The sequence below is a fragment of the Physeter macrocephalus genome, chromosome 8 (assembly GCF_002837175.3).
Source record: "Physeter macrocephalus isolate SW-GA chromosome 8, ASM283717v5, whole genome shotgun sequence".
Lineage (NCBI taxonomy): Eukaryota > Metazoa > Chordata > Mammalia > Artiodactyla > Physeteridae > Physeter > Physeter macrocephalus.
In genome coordinates, this window is record NC_041221.1 from 134,105,237 (window position 1) to 134,121,953 (window position 16,717).

The 16,717-nt window shown below is 44.8% G+C and overlaps 1 protein-coding gene across 1 annotated transcript in view; it reads right to left on the bottom strand.

The window, feature by feature from the left end:
- KLHL3 (kelch like family member 3) overlaps window positions 1–16,717 on the bottom strand; it is a 69,671-nt gene that overhangs the window by 12,088 nt on the left and 40,866 nt on the right. The window contains exons 6-8 of the mRNA XM_024122461.3: window positions 4,697–4,814; window positions 4,075–4,272; window positions 2,478–2,579 (exon numbers count right to left, since the gene is read on the bottom strand). Coding sequence (XP_023978229.1) covers window positions 2,478–2,579; window positions 4,075–4,272; window positions 4,697–4,814 — 418 coding nt within the window. The remainder of the gene's footprint in view (window positions 1–2,477; window positions 2,580–4,074; window positions 4,273–4,696; window positions 4,815–16,717) is intronic.

Consider the following 16,717-nt stretch of genomic DNA (forward strand, 5'->3'; position numbering starts at 1 on the left):
CTGAGGATGGCGGTGAGGTTGGGCAAGGGTGCAGGAAATTGGTATTTGAATGATCTCAGAGAGAGATTCAAACATTTGGGTTTAACATGTAGTCTTAGAATACAGTGGGAAGGTCTCGTGTGTGGGGGGGTGTCCTACCTCACCTGGGGTCTCAGTCCTATGGGGGACCCTGGAATTATAATAAGGATCTTAAACACTAGCTACAGATTAAATAAACACCACCAGATGCAAATCTACTTAACAGGGTTACTCAATCAAAAGATTTTTTTGGTCACTATGTGCTTTCTTAATGGAGAGGTACCAAGAGTACAACCAGTATGTAAAAAATCTGCAATTATTTTAAGTGAGAAAGAGATTCTCAGGCTCAGAACTATGTTGTACCATCAGGACGTTTGCTGCATCAGATGTAAAATTATTCCTTCTTCTATCATTGAGCCTGGTTTTGGGTTCTGCCCCCACAGCCCTCTCAACCAGCCCTTCTAGAAGAAAGGGACACCTCCTCCTGACTCTGCCCTCGCCTAAGCCAGAGGGCAAAATCCTGACTCAGAGCTCCTCCAGGACCCAGGCTACTCTCGTGGTGTGTGCTGGCTCAGAGGTAACCACCTGCTCAGCCAGCTGTCCATCACTAGGGAGGAGACAGGCCTGGGGTGTGGAGGAGAAGAGAAGCTCCTGAGGGCAACCCCAGTCTCTGTAACACACACTCTCCGCTCTGCGGGGAGCTTCTGCCTAATCTCCCAGCCTCACTGTCCCTCTTCCTACGTAGAGATTCTTCAAGGCAGCCAGTAGCAGATGATCCTGATTTTCTTTCTTTTTTCCCCAGTGTTATTTAGGCTATGTAGCCATGGTAAGGAGACGATGAGAGGGAGGCGGGTTCTGTGTAGACAGCGTGGGGAGCTGTATCTTCAGGGCCATGGGGAAGGAGCCTCCACTTAAGATCCTCCCTGGACATTCTCACCAAAGCTGTCCCTTGGACTCTGCTGCCCCAGGGTGACTCTCAGCTGAAAGAGCTTCAGATTCAGGCTGGACAAGATAAATAAATCGCCAGTCTGTCCTCCGGGTCAACAGGGCGTGCTACCACACAGCACTTCTGCCACACAGAACATGCTCGCAGAAGGCTCTGTCAAGGGAAGTATTTCAAATGACTACCAGGAAGGTATCTCCTCTAAGCCCCATCAACCATTCCAACTCTGCGTCAGCTGAAAAAATACCCACTCAAGGTTTCTCCTTTCAGGGATACGCTATTTTTAACCCCAACTCTATTGTTTGATATTCCTGGCTAAGGAAAAAGGGGGGAAATGGGAAGGTGGCTAGACAAAGCACTTGCATCTGGCAGACAAATCAATTTCTGTTCCAACGGGAGGATGAGATTGCAAGAAACAATTTTATCTCGGTAGGAGGACAAAAATCCTTGCACTCACTACGATGACTCATTCAGTATGTTAGAACAATATACTTTTAAATTAAAATTTAAACTACATAATACTGGTATGGACCAAGAAATGCAGCGAGAGAAAAGAATCTTTATATTAATGTCTAACTCACTGCACATTACACTCTCCCCGAAGCACGTGTATGTGTTGTGTGTGCACGTGACATAGACAATGCCTGTGAACATGTGTGATTGCACAGATTTCCAGCTAAATTCCCACTTCAGGACAGGCTAATGAATCAGTGTTGTCCTGCAAAGTATAGCGTTTTAGTCCAAATAATACTCTATGCTTTAATACGTTGAATTCATACATATTTCTAAAATGTCTCTCTATTGGCATTTGCTAATGGTCTGAGTTGGGAGTTAGAAGACCTGGGTTCAAGGAGTGGCTGTGCTATTTACTAGCATGGGGCACATGGATTACCCCTCTGGGACCAGTTTCCCCTTCTGGAGAACGGAGAAAATCTAAGTCCTGCACATCTCCTTCAGGAGAGTTTTAGGAACAAAATGAGAAATTGGAGATGAAAACCGTTTAAAAACTACAGTGCACTGTCTAACAGGCCCCAGACCTCACCATTCGCTCCTGTCTTACCGCACACACCTTTCCTGACCAGAGCAGGACCCACCAACCTGCCTTGCAGTGACTAATCAGAACTGGGGAAAGGTGCCCACCTCACTCGGGGCTCTGTTAATAATGCTTAACATGTGAACATGAGGACAAAATTAAACAAACAATCGACTCTCACCCCCTCCACATTATACTCCTGGGTTATATCTTGACTCTGGATTCCCCAACTCGTAATGGAGACAAGTGGCCAAAGCAACAGGCCAGCATCTCCCCTCTAGGCTCCTCCCACTCCCCCCAAGCCAGCTCACCCACTTTCTAGCCTTGGGCCAGGAGCTTCACCTTTCTGAGTCTCAATTTTTCTCATCTGCTCATCAGGATACTAGTACCAGACTCAGCAGTAACGGAGGAATAGAGTCAGGACACCAGGAGAAGGCCCGGGGCCAGGGCAGGAACAGGCCACCACCCACTGCCGCTCCTTACCCTCTACGACACCCACACCCACACTGCTCCGCCGTGTGTTCATTGGGGCCACGAAGAACCACTCGTTGGTCTTGTAGCTGTAGGCTTCCACTGACGCCAGGCCTGGGAGACAAGAGACTCATGAGGTTTCTATGGTGCCAGGCCTCACCCTGCTGTGCGAACACTGAGGATGGGGGAACAGGGCAGACCTGGGGGTTGGAAACCTGGGTGTATGACTCAGCACTACCCCTGTCTCACTGTGCAGCCCGTGGCACCTCCCTAAACACATTTGCACTGTGTCTGCCTGAGGGGACCACTAAGCCCTGACCTAGAGGGTGGGCTGTGAGAGGCCCAGGGGTATAACGTAAATCATAAAACCGACAGAATGGAATAAATACCTGAGGTTGCCTCGCTGAACACCTATTCTCTCCCTCTTTTCCCTTGTCTTCCTCTATTTTAGAGGCTGGAAAGCTGAAAACTTGCCTTCCCAGAATCCCTTGGAGCTGTGGGTGACCAAGTCAATGGAATCTAAGCAGGATTTCTGAAAGAGCCTTTGCTTTTCTGATAAGCCCCCACCCCCCTTCCTGCTTCTTGCTACCTGGAACACAAATGTGTTGGCTGGATAGAACAGCCACCTTGTGACCATGAGGATAAGTCCAAAAGACTCTTCAGGGACTTGGCCCCAGTATCCTTGAGCAACTGGACGAAGGTGGCAACTGCCAACCTCCGAATTTCTTGTTTCATGAACAAAATAAAAGCTCTCATTTGTTTAAGCCACAGTTTAATCAGGTTTTCTACTAGCAGCCAAAAGCAATGCCTAAAAGAAACAATGCCCCACCATCCTTTGTGCTCTTTATTCCCAGTCCCCACTCACTAGAAGCAGCCTCTGGAGGGGCTACAGATCTTGGAATTAATGAAACAGGCAAAGAGAAGGCTGAAAAAGGTTACCAATTGGTGAAGACACAAATGAAATTTCAGAGAGGTAAAATATATTGTCTTTCATGTCGCCGGGGGCAAAAAGGTATCACTTTAGTTTAACAGAGTTGCTGTCAACAGAGACATCCACCTGGAGATAATCTCTCCAAGTCCATGTCCACTAGTAGTTTCGGACTCTCACTTTGGAGCTAGATGAAAGCCAGGAGCAAGGGGACGCTTCTGCAGTGGCACAACCTTGAGCAGCTTTGGTGGGGCAGTAGAAAGGGCAATGGGCAAAGACTGTGTGATCTGAGCCAGGTCTCTTCCCATAGCTGAACCTTAGCTCCCTCATCTGTTCAGAAGAGGGTTCAGACCACAGTTCTGAGACACCCTCCAGCTGAGCTTGCTCTAAGTCTCATCTCTGGAATACATGGGTTAACAGACACTGGAAAGGAGAAAAGGGCCTCTTCTGAGGATGGGGTCCTTCCTAGAGCCCTAGAAATGACAGCACTTGGGCAGTTACATATTCTGTGTGTAGGAAGGTGTGCCTCCAACACGCAAGCTGGGAGAGGAGGAAGGATGGGTATGTTCTTGGGGCAGTAGCTACAGAGGGACCAGCGGTTGGCCCAAGAGATGGCTGACCAAACCAGGGTTGCATGCAAGGTGTGCCCTAGGCTGGATGGGGACTGAGTCCGGGACCTACCAGTACTGCCATCAAAGCCCCCGACGGCGTAGAGCAGGTCGTTGAGCACAGCTGCTCCCAGCGTGCTCCGGCGCTCCTGCATGCTGGCGATGGACGTCCACTGGTCCTTCACCCCGTCATACACGTCCACTGTCCGCACACGCAGTGAACCATTGAACCCGCCCACGGCGTACACGTGGCCAGCCATGAACACCACACCTGAGGCACAGGAAACCAAGGCATCAAGGTCACCTCAGACAGCTGATGACTCACGTGAATGAGTGACGATGGGGGAACGAGGCAGGCATGTAAATAATTCACCACAGAAGGTGATCTCCAACTTTAGATATCTGGAAGTCACTATGGGACTCACTGGATTTCTTCTCACATTTGCATTTCTAGTTTTGTTTGATTCAAGCAAGTACTTGGATTAGCCTGAAGTCCCTAAGCACATGAGAACTGACCCCAGAAGGTGCAGCTAGAAACTGTGCAGGTGGGGAAGGGAAAGGAAGGGAGTGTGGAATGCACAGATGTTTTTGGAAACAAGGAGCAGGACTGTGGCACCCAGTAGAGACCTGCGGTGGCGGCAGGGATGGGGCGGAGTGGAAAGGCAGCCTGCACACCGGGAGGCAGTGAGGCTCACCTGCTCTGCATCTCCTGGAGGGGAGCTCAGCAATCTGATCCCACCGGTCCTCCTCAAAATCATAGCACTCCACACTGCGGATGGCCTTGGGTGCCTGGCCGCCAACCACGATCATGACCTCCAGAAAGACAAGTGGACATTAGCTGGGTCTCCCCAACATCCAGATTCATGGGTCGTCAATCCCTGTTACGTCCACATGCTCACTGCCCAGGGTCCGTGGATGATCTGAGATGCCAGTTTACAGAGCTACATACATGAAGCTGCTGCCCCTTAATCACCAACAGGTCTGAACATTCAAGAAAAGTCTAACGAGCATCTTCCCACAGAAACACAACCATAAAGCCTACGCTTCCCAAGTGCCCCTGCTCAGGGCTGTGCTGGGGGTATAGCCACTTGGGGCATCTTCTGCAATCTGAGTGTCCTTAAGCATTGGGGGCAAGGGGACTAAATTTTAAATCAAAATAAAATATTCCCATACATATATCAAAATATGAATATATTTTGGAATAGAGTACAGAATTTGGATGCATTTTTAAGATAAAATTAATTCAAAAATATTTCTGAATGCATAGATTATAGGGAGCACTTATTCACTGCAGTATGGGAAAAAATTTGTAAAACACCCCTTTGCAGTGGTCACCATAAAAATGCGTGTAACTGATGATGTTCTGAAAAAACAGTGCTATAGTATTATTTCCACAAGTAAGGTAGTAGCTACCACTGCCAGTCATCTTGTGAAGTATGTTGTCATTTGTCTGTCACCACAACTCTGCAAGGTAGATATTATCGTCCACATTGACAGGTCAGGAAAGTAAAGCTCAGAGAACATAGGTAAACTGCCCAAGGTCACACAGCTAAGAGCAGCAGAAGAGAGACTGAGAGCCAAGTGCACCTAACACAGGGGTGAGTGCAGCCCCACCTCTCTCCTGCTCCAGAGACAGGGTCTATGCCAGGACAGCTCACTACACCGTGTTTTTCAAACTGCAGGTCAGATTTCATTGGTGGGTCACTAGATCAATTTAACGGGTTTCAACCAGCATACTTTTTAATAGTACGGCACAGAAAATATAGTAAGGATGTTATTTCATGAAATATTTGTTCTGGTTATACACACATGTGTGTATCTCCTAGAGAGCAATTTAGACTTATTTCTTAGCACAGGATGTAGTATTTTAAAAAAAAACAATGAAAGCCACTGTTCTGGCTGCAGCAACAGAACTTCAGTAGTTCACTGTGGTATCCCCATTGCTGTGACTTTTGTCATGTGTTATTAATAAATAAAAATTAAAGCACCAAAGTTAACAATAGTTTACATATGTCAGTAAGTCTACAAATTCATGGCTATCCCCACAATGACTTCACTCTCACTCACTCATTCCAAGTTGCCTTCTTAAGTGGAGAGAAAGGGATAAAGTCACAGGCAGACAATCAATATAAGTCACAGGATCTTCTCATTATCTGTGGCTTGTCTTATTTACCACAGGGGTTCTCAAACTTAAGTGTGCATCAGAATCCCCTTGAGAACTTGTTGAGACACAAATTGCTGGGCCCTACCCCACAGAGTTTCTGATTCAGTAGGTCTGAAGTGGGACTGAAAATATGCATTTCTAACAAGTTCCCAGTTGATGCTGATGCTGCATTTCCAAGAGTCATACTTTGACAACCCCTGTTTTAACCCACAAACATAGAGATTTCCTGATGATGTGCCATCACCCATTTCTGCCGTTATAATTATCATAGTGCTCTTTGCTTCCCTGCAAAGCATTTTTGGGGAGAAGAGTGATCATCAAAATCTGTGTGAGTGCATAGGACTACACCCCTCAGCTGAACATTACCCGCCATATAGGGAGACAGATGTAGGGCTGACAATCATTGCTCAAGATCAATTATTTATATGACCCAAGATTCTAGATTCAGGCTCACCTACTGCCCATGTGGGTGGTCACTGGTCATCAGAGTTAGTCTATAGCACTTCTGTGACCGAATGTAAGTGACCAATGTTCAAAACCTCAGAATTCCGTTCTGACTTCTGGAACATGCCAAAGGAACCCAGGACACATAGTCCAGACTTAGAGCTGTTGTTGCCTCCAGAAATAAATGTTCTGCATTTGACTTTCCTCTGCTCAGAAGGTCCACTGCTCTGTGTCAAGAGCAGCCCTTTTCAGAGAGATGCAGAATTCTGCATTCCTTCCCATCTGTAATTCTTTGCTTAGATAGGCATCCATGAGCAGTTCAAGGGGGATGTTAATGAACACAGACTCTTGGCAAACTTCAGACAACACCCAACTTATTCCTCCAGGGCTGAATGACCCTCATTCATAAACATACCTAGAACTTGTACTGTCTTTCTGGTTTTGAGCTGGTAAAGTTGAAATGTAGTCAAACCATTACAAGGATTTTCTTTGAAATCTGATTTGGGGGCTAACTGGGAATAAAACTAGTTTTTAGTTTTCTTTCTGCAGTGACATCAAGTACCCAACACCCTCTCCTTGAAACACTCTTCCCCCATCTGATCCCCCCACCCCAGCACCTGCTTATCTTTCAGGTCTCAGTTTACACGTCACTTCCTCCAAGAGGACCTCTCTGACCTCCAAAGCTGAGTTACAGGTCCTTCTCTGAGATCACATATGCCCTGGGTTCTCCCACTAAAAGTGCCCCACATTGTGCTGTAACTGTCCAGTAATCTTGTCTCCCTTCTAGACAGTGAGCCCTGCCAGCGCAGAAAAATATACCTGCCTCAATCACCAAGATAACCCTAGGGCCCTAGGGTACCAGGTAAAAGTGATGACTCAAATATTTATTTGGAATAAAGAATAAATGAATAGTAAAGACCACATGCAAAGAGTTAAATGAAAAAATACACAGTTACAGGGCTTCCCTGGTGGCACAGTGGTTAAAAATCTGCCTGCCAATGCAGGGGACACGGGTTCAAGCCCTGGTCCAGGAAGATCCCACATGCCGTGAAGCAACTAAACCCGTGCGCTACAACCACTGAGCCTGCGCTCTAGAGCCCATGAGCCACAACTACTGAACCCACGTGCCACAACTACTGAAGCCCGCGTGCCTAGAGCCCGTGCTCTGCAACAAGAGAAGCCACTGCAATGAGAAGCCTGCACACCTCAACGAAGAGTGGCCCCCACTCGCCGCAACTAGAGAAAGCCCGCATGCAGCAACAAAGACCCAACACAGCCAAAAATAAATAAATAAATAAATTTTTTTAATTAAAAAAAATACACAGTTAAATAAAAAAAAAAAACAAACCCAAGCTAGAATGTCTCTTTCTTGGGTTAAAACATGTTAGACACCAGATTACAATTCTGGGGACAGAATTTGAGGAAAACAAAAAGAGAAAGAGAGAGCTTTTCCCATCTTTTGACTCAACCACCAGAAAGCTGTTTATTCTTTGCATAAGCTATCAAGGCTTCTTCTATAAACAAAAAAAGGCAAAGCTTCAGGGGACTTAACCATGTCCCAGAAACCATCTTCTGCCAGGGTAAGGAGGTACATTCATATTGGAGAAAATCCAGCACTCATCTCTGAGAATTTTCATAGTAACACAGAAGTGATATTATAGAAATGCAAAAAATTTAATGTTAAAGTAAAACCTGCATAGAAAGACAAAAAAGATACTGAACAAGGTTTTCAAAATAAACTTGCCTTTGAGATTATAAAACCACTGGTGAGAGACGACTTTTAAAATTCCAAACTTGTACAATAATCTGGGAAGAGCAATTATGAGGTTTCGTCGGGGTAGGACCATTGGTTTCTGAAAATGTGGAGGTAGCTCAAGGCAGAGGGAGAAGTAGGTATACTTTCTCCTTCTCTCGTAGACATAAGAAGTCCAATTTCTATGGCAGGTCTTACAAAAAGCCATCATACTACGCTCATCACTGTGTAATTGTGCAGCATAAAAAGAATAAATTTCCTATCTTGACTACTAATGGATGGTTGTTTCCATAGATACCTGATTTTAGCAACCAATTAGACAAAAAGGAGTATTCCCCAAAGTCTACATGTATTACAACTCTGAAACTGTAAACCTCCAGCTACTTAAGTCTCTTCTTGTCAGGGCAAGAAGAGACTTGAACCGTTCTTTCTTGCAAGCCCACATTTGACATTTCCAGAAAAACTCAGGCCCAAAGACTTCAACAGGCATATTTCTTTCTTCCCCTGACACCCCTAAGTCCCACTTTACTAAAGATGTGTAATGTCTTTAATAGAAATTACTGAATCAAATCAGCTTATTAAATGATCACTATGTTTAACATTTATCCTTCAAGGTAACCCTGAGTAAGAACTACCGGTGGTCATATGGGAATCATAAAATACTAAAGAACTAGTTCCAGGCTAACAATTATGCTAGACCAAATATAACTTCATCACACTCAAGGACAGCAATGTACTTGGGAGCCCTGCAGGGCACCCAGGGTCCTGACCCCAAGTCTCAGTCATCACTGTGTTAATTTGGCTGCAGACCTCTTGGTGAGTGGAGAGTTCTGGGTGACACAACACTGGTGAGCCAGACTCGACTGTGCAGGTCATGGCTACTGGACCACTCCCAAGGAAAACACTCTCATTTTAGAAAGTCAAATGGCCATTTACTTTAGGGACATTAGTGAGACCATGTAAAGACTACCTGATTCCTTGGGAAGAAAATTTCACTCCCAGCATAACAAGATGGTTTTTAAAAAAAAACCTTTAACACTGTTTCTTTCACTTGGATGAGTCTGAACTCTACCAGTGTGACTGTGGCAGTGCAGGCATGTTGGTCCCTCCTCACAACATGACAACTGCCCTGTGTCTGAGAGCCATCAGGTAGCAGAGACTACCCAGGGGAAGGGCAGGAAGTGAACAGCACAGAGCTTTCCAGCCCATTTGTGCATCAGGACCCTAACCCTAAGTCATCAGACTCTGCACTCAAGGGAGTGGAACGACCCAGGCTCTGCACACCTTGTTCATCAGGCAAGAGTACAGTGTGTGTCCAAACTCTCTTCCATGACCGGTGAGCTGGGCAGAAGGCAGGCCCAGCCAGTCGGTCCCTCGGGCCAGGGCAGGAAGCGAGAGTCTCTCTTACCCTGGTGCGTGGGGCCGCAGGGCTAACACCAAAAATTCATCCAAAGGAGCATGTCGAGGTCGAGGCAGAAGACTTGTCCCGGCAGGTTCTGAGCAACAGGTGCTCCAGGCAAGGACTGACAGCCAAGGCACACGGACCACGAGGGGTGAAGAAGCAGCAGCGTGGGAGCAAGACCCAGGGAGGAGAGTGGGAGTGGGAAACGGACTTTGGAGTCAGACACACCTGTGCTCAAATACCAGCCCCGTCACTAACTAGCTGTGTGAACCTGGGCAGGCATTTAACCTTGCCAAGCTCGCTTCCATGACCTAAAATATCAGGATAATAGGATGTTTCTGCCATGGGTGTCAGGAGGCTTAAATGATATAAAGCATTTAGCACAGCGTTCGGTAAACAGCACACACTAAATGTTAACTTCTATTATTAGATCAACACCAGCATCACTACTACCATTTAAAGCAGCTGCTAAAACAGATTCCCGACAAACAGTAGAAAAGGACGCTTATGATCTGTGAATCAGAAAGTGAGCGCCAGTAATTCCAGGGATAATGACGGGGGTTTTTCAGGACCCCAGGGTGTTTCCCAGGGTCTTGCCTGGGCCCATTTAAAGGACCAAGATGCGGGAGGAGCAGTGTCCATCCATGGGCCTGGCCCAGGTGAGAAGTCATCCTACCCACCCTGCCAACAGCTTTGTTTCCAACACTGGCTTCTGAAAGCAGGACAGACCAACTCAGGAGGAAGCCACCCACTTTCAGCCCAAATGGCTTTTGGTGTCATTTTAAAGAGTTAAATAAAGATGTCAACTGCACTGAAATGACAGTGAAAAGTGCCAGATTGAGTACATCTCCAAAGGGTTTATTTGCATCTTCCTGGAACCTCATTTCTCTGCTGCCATCTGCAGCACAAGGTAACGCAGGAGGATCGTGAGTGGCTAGGAGACAGCCCCTGGTTGTCCCTGGCAACCCAGCCTCAGGGAAAGTGCTGGGTGGTGAACATGTGGGAGCCCAGATGATGCTATTAGCTGTTCTGGCTTGAATACGTCAGTATGATCAATGCATAAATGGCACAAGAAAAAAGCACCCTTCTTAGCCTCTGCAGCTGTCTCAAGGCAGAGTCTTGTTTCTCTCAGGGAGGAGGTTTGGCTGGCAAACAGGTTCTCTGCTGAGAATTGCTGAGAACAATGTGCAAATCTCTCTCCACCCTTTTGTTTCTCAAAGTCAGTTCTGTCAGAAAGCCAACTTGGACTGAATTCATGAAAGCACAAGCCAGCTGGCCCTTGGAATTCCTGTGGCCACTCCTCCAAGTAGCCCCATTGTCTCTCAGCTTCTCTTCTTCCTCCTTTTATTTGGCCACTTGTATATTTCTACCTTACTTTCTCAGAGAGACTTCTTAACTTAAAAGTCCTCAGAGGGTAGGAATCAGGTTTCTTTCTACCCAGTACTCAGCTAAAATGCTTTTGTGAAATGTGGAGGCAAGGTCTGAAGTCAGTCACCCGGGACTTAAATCTCAGCTTAGCTATTTACTAGCTGTGCTTCCAGATACATCACAAATTCTTTGATACTCCTCCACTCAAGACATGGAACTTAATCACCACCCCCTCCCTGGAGTGTGGGGTAGACTTGCTGACTCGCACCCAGCAAATAAAATACAGCAGATGTGATGCGACATCACTTTGAGAGAAGGTTATTTAAAGACTACAGCTTCTGTCATGGGCATGCTCTCTCATTCTTTTGCTGTAGAATCACTCACTCTGGGGAAGCCAGCTGCCATGTCACGAGGACACCCGAGCAGCTTATGGAGAGGCCCGTGGGGTGGGGAACTGATACCTACAAGCAACCACAAGAGTAAGCTTAGAATCAGATCCTCCCCAAACAAGGCTGGGGGTGACTGCAGTCCCAACCAGCAGCTCGACTACAACCTCACGAGAGGCCCTGAGCCAGGATGACCCAGCTAAGCCTCTCCAGGATCCCTGCCCACAGAAACTAAGATAACAAACGTTTGCTGTGTTAAGCCACCAAGGTTAGGGTAATCTGAAATGCAGAAATTGATAACTAATACACAGCGAGTAGGTGACGTAACCCGAGATCCAATTTCCCCATGTGTAAAAGGGGGATAATGACAATTTTGGAAATCCTATTAGATAATAAATGTAAATCACTCAGCTCAGCGCTTGGCATGTGCTCAGCAATTAGACCTGCTACTATCATCTTTGTGGGGTTAGTACTGTGTCACGGTCAAAAGCAAAGACGTTGAGTTGGCCAGACCTATAAAGAACTCTTACAACTCAATAATTAGAAAATAATTTTTTAAATGGGGAAAGATTTGAACAAAGACTTCACCAAAGAAGACAAACAAATGGCAAATAAGCACATGAAAAGATGCTCAACATCATTAATCATTAGAGATATGTACATTAAAACCACAGTGAGATATACAACCACATACCTACTAGAATGGCCAAATTTTTTTTAAATAGATAATACAAGGAGTGGTGAGACAGTAGAGTAACAAGAACTCTCATACATTGCTGATGGGAAAGCACAATGGCACAGTCATCTTGAAAAACAGTTTAGCAATTTCTTAAAAAGTTAAACTTACAGTTACCATTCAGCCCAACAATCCTACTCCCAAGAGAATTTAAAGTATTTACCCAAGAGAAATTAAAATACATGTCCACACAAAAATCTGTAAGTGAATGTTCAAAGCAGCTTTATTTGTAATAGCCAAAAACTGAACACCCAAATGTCCATCAGCCAGTAAATGGATAAACAAATTACAGTACATCCATACAATGGAATATTCCTTAGCAATATAAAGGAATTAACTCTTAATACATGTAACAACATAGATGAATCTCAAAAACATGATGCTAAGAGAAATAAGGCAAGCTCAAAAGGCTACATATGGCATAATTACAATACATTTATGACATTCTAGAAAAGAGAAGACTGTAAGGACAGAAATCAGATCAGTAGCTGTCAGGAGCTGGGGGTGGGAGAAGGCGCTTGACTACAAAGCAGCACAAGGGAACTTTCTGGAGTGATTAAAATATTCTATATTTTGATGAGGATGGTGGATATATGACTGCGTGCATTTGTCAAAATTCATCAAACTGAATCCCTTTTTAAAAAGAGCAAATTTTACTGTGAATAAATTATTGTACCTCAATAAATAGGAATTTTCAAAAATATGGGATGTTGATAATGAGGAAAGCTACGCATGTGCAGGGGCAGAAGGTATATGGGGAATCTCTGTACCTTCCCCTCAATTTAAAAAAAAAAAATTTATTTATTTACTTATTTATTTGGCTGCGCCGGGTCTTAGTTGCAGCCCACGGGATCTTTGTTGCTGCATGCAGGATCTTCATTGTGGCACAGGAGATCTTTAGTTGCAGCATTCAGGCTCTTAGTTGCAGCATGTGGGACCTAGTTCCCTGACCAGGGATTGAACCCAGGCCCCCTGTACTGGGAGTGTAGAGTCTTAACCACTGGACCACCAGGGAAGTCCCCCCCTCCTCAATTTTGCTATGAACCTAAAACTGCTCTAAAAATATAGTCCTAACTTAAAAAAAAAGAAGTAAATGTATTAGAAATGCATCTCAATGAGATGAATGAGATATTATAGAGCTTAAATTAAAGAATATTTTGATGCGAAAGAAAAAAAAAGAAAGATGAAGGGAAGGAAGGAAGGAAGGGAGGGAGGGAGGAAGGAAGGAAAAATAGGAGGAGGGAAGGGAAAAGAAAGAAAAGAGAAAAGAAAAGGAAGAGAAAGAAAAGAATCTTTTTTTATCTGCCACCAAAACGTGAAAACCTGTCCCTGAAGGCAGTTTGGTACAAGACTTTGGAGTGGAACAGACCTTGTTCAAACCCCAGCTCTGCACTTACTAGCTGTGTCACTGGGCAAGTTACTTAACCTCTCTGATTAAACTCTGTAAAGTAGGGATATGACTAGCACTGACCTATTATTATCATGATTTAATGAGATAAGGCACAGTCCATAATCCTCAAAGTGACAGCTCTCCTCAGCACACCCCACTCCTCAGACCCACAGTGGAGATCTTGTTAATTCAAGTGCCCACACAATGGTGACAGGAGTAGAGTTTGAGAAGCAGCGTGGACAATATAACCTTAAATCATTTAAGGATTAAAGCTGGGGGAACAACGAGGCAAAGAGCAGCAACGCCTTTTTTTAAATTCCTTAACAGATTCAAAGGAAATCATGGTTCCAGTCGCCTGCAGAAGGCCATGTGCTCAGAAACCTAAACATTTTCATTTGGAAAATAAATGGTTCCTAAGGAGTAGAGGCGACAGGGGGACAACTTTGGCCTCCTGAAACAGGGGGTGGACTCTTCTCAATTATAGGCTCAGTATCTGGGAAGGGACACAAGGTATGTTGCAGAGGTGGGGAACGGGGAGGGGGAGGGTTGTCTCAAGCATGCTTAGTCCAGGCTCAGACACAAACTTGGCTTTGATTTTCAAAACTGTCTTTTCATGGGTGTATGTGGTAAAAGCCAGACATGGAGTCTAGAAAAGGAGAGGCCACTGGGTAGGGTCACCACACAAAGAAAATGGGCCAGCTCTGCACCATTTCCTTAGCTCCAGAATACACTCCCCAGGAAAAGACGTCATTAACCTGATATTAGATAGGATGAGAACCTCAGTTTTCAAAGAGAAAAGTCACAGACAAGCAATAAGGCCAGCTGAAAACCCGGGATATAAAAAAACCGCGTTCACACAAAACAACAGTGCACCTTAGAATCAATATTCTCCAGACACAAAGCTGGTAGAAATTTAGATCATAATGAAGGTGATATTCAAGTCCATGGGAGAGAGAGATTATTTAATAAGATAACTTTGAGGCAACAGCCTCATGATCTGCAATACAAATAAACCTGAATTCCTACCCTCACTCTTTACACCAAAACAAATTCTAAGTGTATCAAAGATTCAAACGTAAAACAGAAATCATAAAAGTACTTGAAGAAAACACAGAGTATTTTTTTTTAAATCTCAGAGCAGGGAAAGCATTTCTAAGCAAAACCTAAGCTATAAAGCAGAAGATAGATTAATTTGACTACTTATTATTTTTCGGGATTCAAAATGTTACAAACAAGTTTAGAGACAAACTACAAACTAAGAAAAAAATATGTAAAACACATACAAGTGCCTAAACTCTTTAAAAAGAGCATGTAAAAACCATTAATAAAAAAAATACAGTCTAACAGAAAAATGGGCAAAGGACATGAATAGGGAATTTCCACACCCCCCAAATATACAAATGCCAATAATCCTTTGAAACCAAGATTAATCTTACTCACAATTAAAGAAATGCAAACCAAACCAAGATGCCATCTTTTAAAGGATATTTGACACACATATGTTTAGATATTTTAAAAAATGGAAATTATTGCAAGGCCCATCAATAGATGACAGTTACATAAATAATAGCACATAAATATAATTAAATGCCATGCACCTATTACAATTTAAATGCTGTTTTTACCCATAGTGATAACATTGAACGCAGTCTGTAGCATCTGGTTGAGTAGGAGAGAAAGATTTCAATCTGTGTAGCAAGAGTCCATTTATCTAAAAGTGTACAGTTTGACCTATTTGTGAATAAGTGCACAGAGATATGCCTGGAAGAAAATTCATCAAAATGATAGCAGTGACTGTCCCTGGGTGCAGGGATTTCAGGTGATTTTTACTTTATTTTGAAATCCTTTTAATAATCTACAATAAGCATACATTTCTATAATAAAGAAAGCTCGGGGCTTTCCTGGTGGCGCAGTGGTTGCGCGTCCGCCTGCCGATGCAGGGGAACCGGGTTCGCGCCCCGGTCTGGGAGGATCCCGCATGCCGCGGAGCGGCTGGGCCCGTGAGCCATGGCCGCTGAGCCTGCGCGTCCGGAGCCTGTGCTCCGCGACGGGAGAGGCCACAACAGAGGGAGGCCCGCATACCACAAAAAAAAAAAAAAAAAAGAAAGCTAAGTTATTTTCATTTTGAAAAATATGACGTAGTTTTGATGCAATGTTCCAACAAAACAAAACGCATCAACATGCAATAAGGCAAATGGTCCCAAGGCTGAGACCCATGCCCTGTGGCTGCCCCTCCTAGCTGGCACTGTGCAACAGGAGGCAGACAGGTAGGTAAAAATCAGGTTTACAAAGGTGGAGCAGGTACAGGATGGTAAGAGTTCAAGAACAGGTTTGGAAAGGGAGAAAGACTCAATTCAAAACCTAGTTCCAGGGGGCTTCCCTGGTAGCACAGTGGGTAAGAATCCACCTGCCAATGTAGGGGACAGGGGTTCGAGCCCTGGTCTGGGAAGATCCCACATGTCATGGAGCAACTAAGCTCATGCACCACAACTACTGAGCCCACGTGCCACAACTACTGAAGCACGTGCACCTAGAGCCCGTGCTCTGCAACAAGAGAAGCCACCGCAATGAGAAGCCCATGCACCACAAGAAAGAGTAGCCCACGCTCACTGCAACTAGAGAAAGCCCACGCGCAGCAATGAAGACCTAACGCAGCCAAAAATAAATAAATAAAATACATAAATTTATTAAAACAAAACAAAAAAAAACCTGGTTCCACCACATTAGCTGTGTTGACTTTGGGCAAGTCAGTTAATCTCTCTGACCCTCAGTTTCCTCCTTCCTGAACTAGGATAACTGCCTCTACTTTCTATGTGATATCTTCAGCTCACTGCTTGGCACACAGTAAGTACTCAATAAATGTCAGCTGCTTATATTATTATCTGGGACATTTGTAACCTTTGTTCACATTGCAACCACTATGTTCTCCATGATCTGGGGTCACAGAGCAGAGTGGAGAGAAGCAAACCTCAGAAAATCCAAATACCTGGTCTTGGACAACATGCTGCTCTAGCCCCGTGAAACCCTTCCTGGAAGCAGCAGGTGAGGAGTAAGGCAGCCAACCACAAAGAGG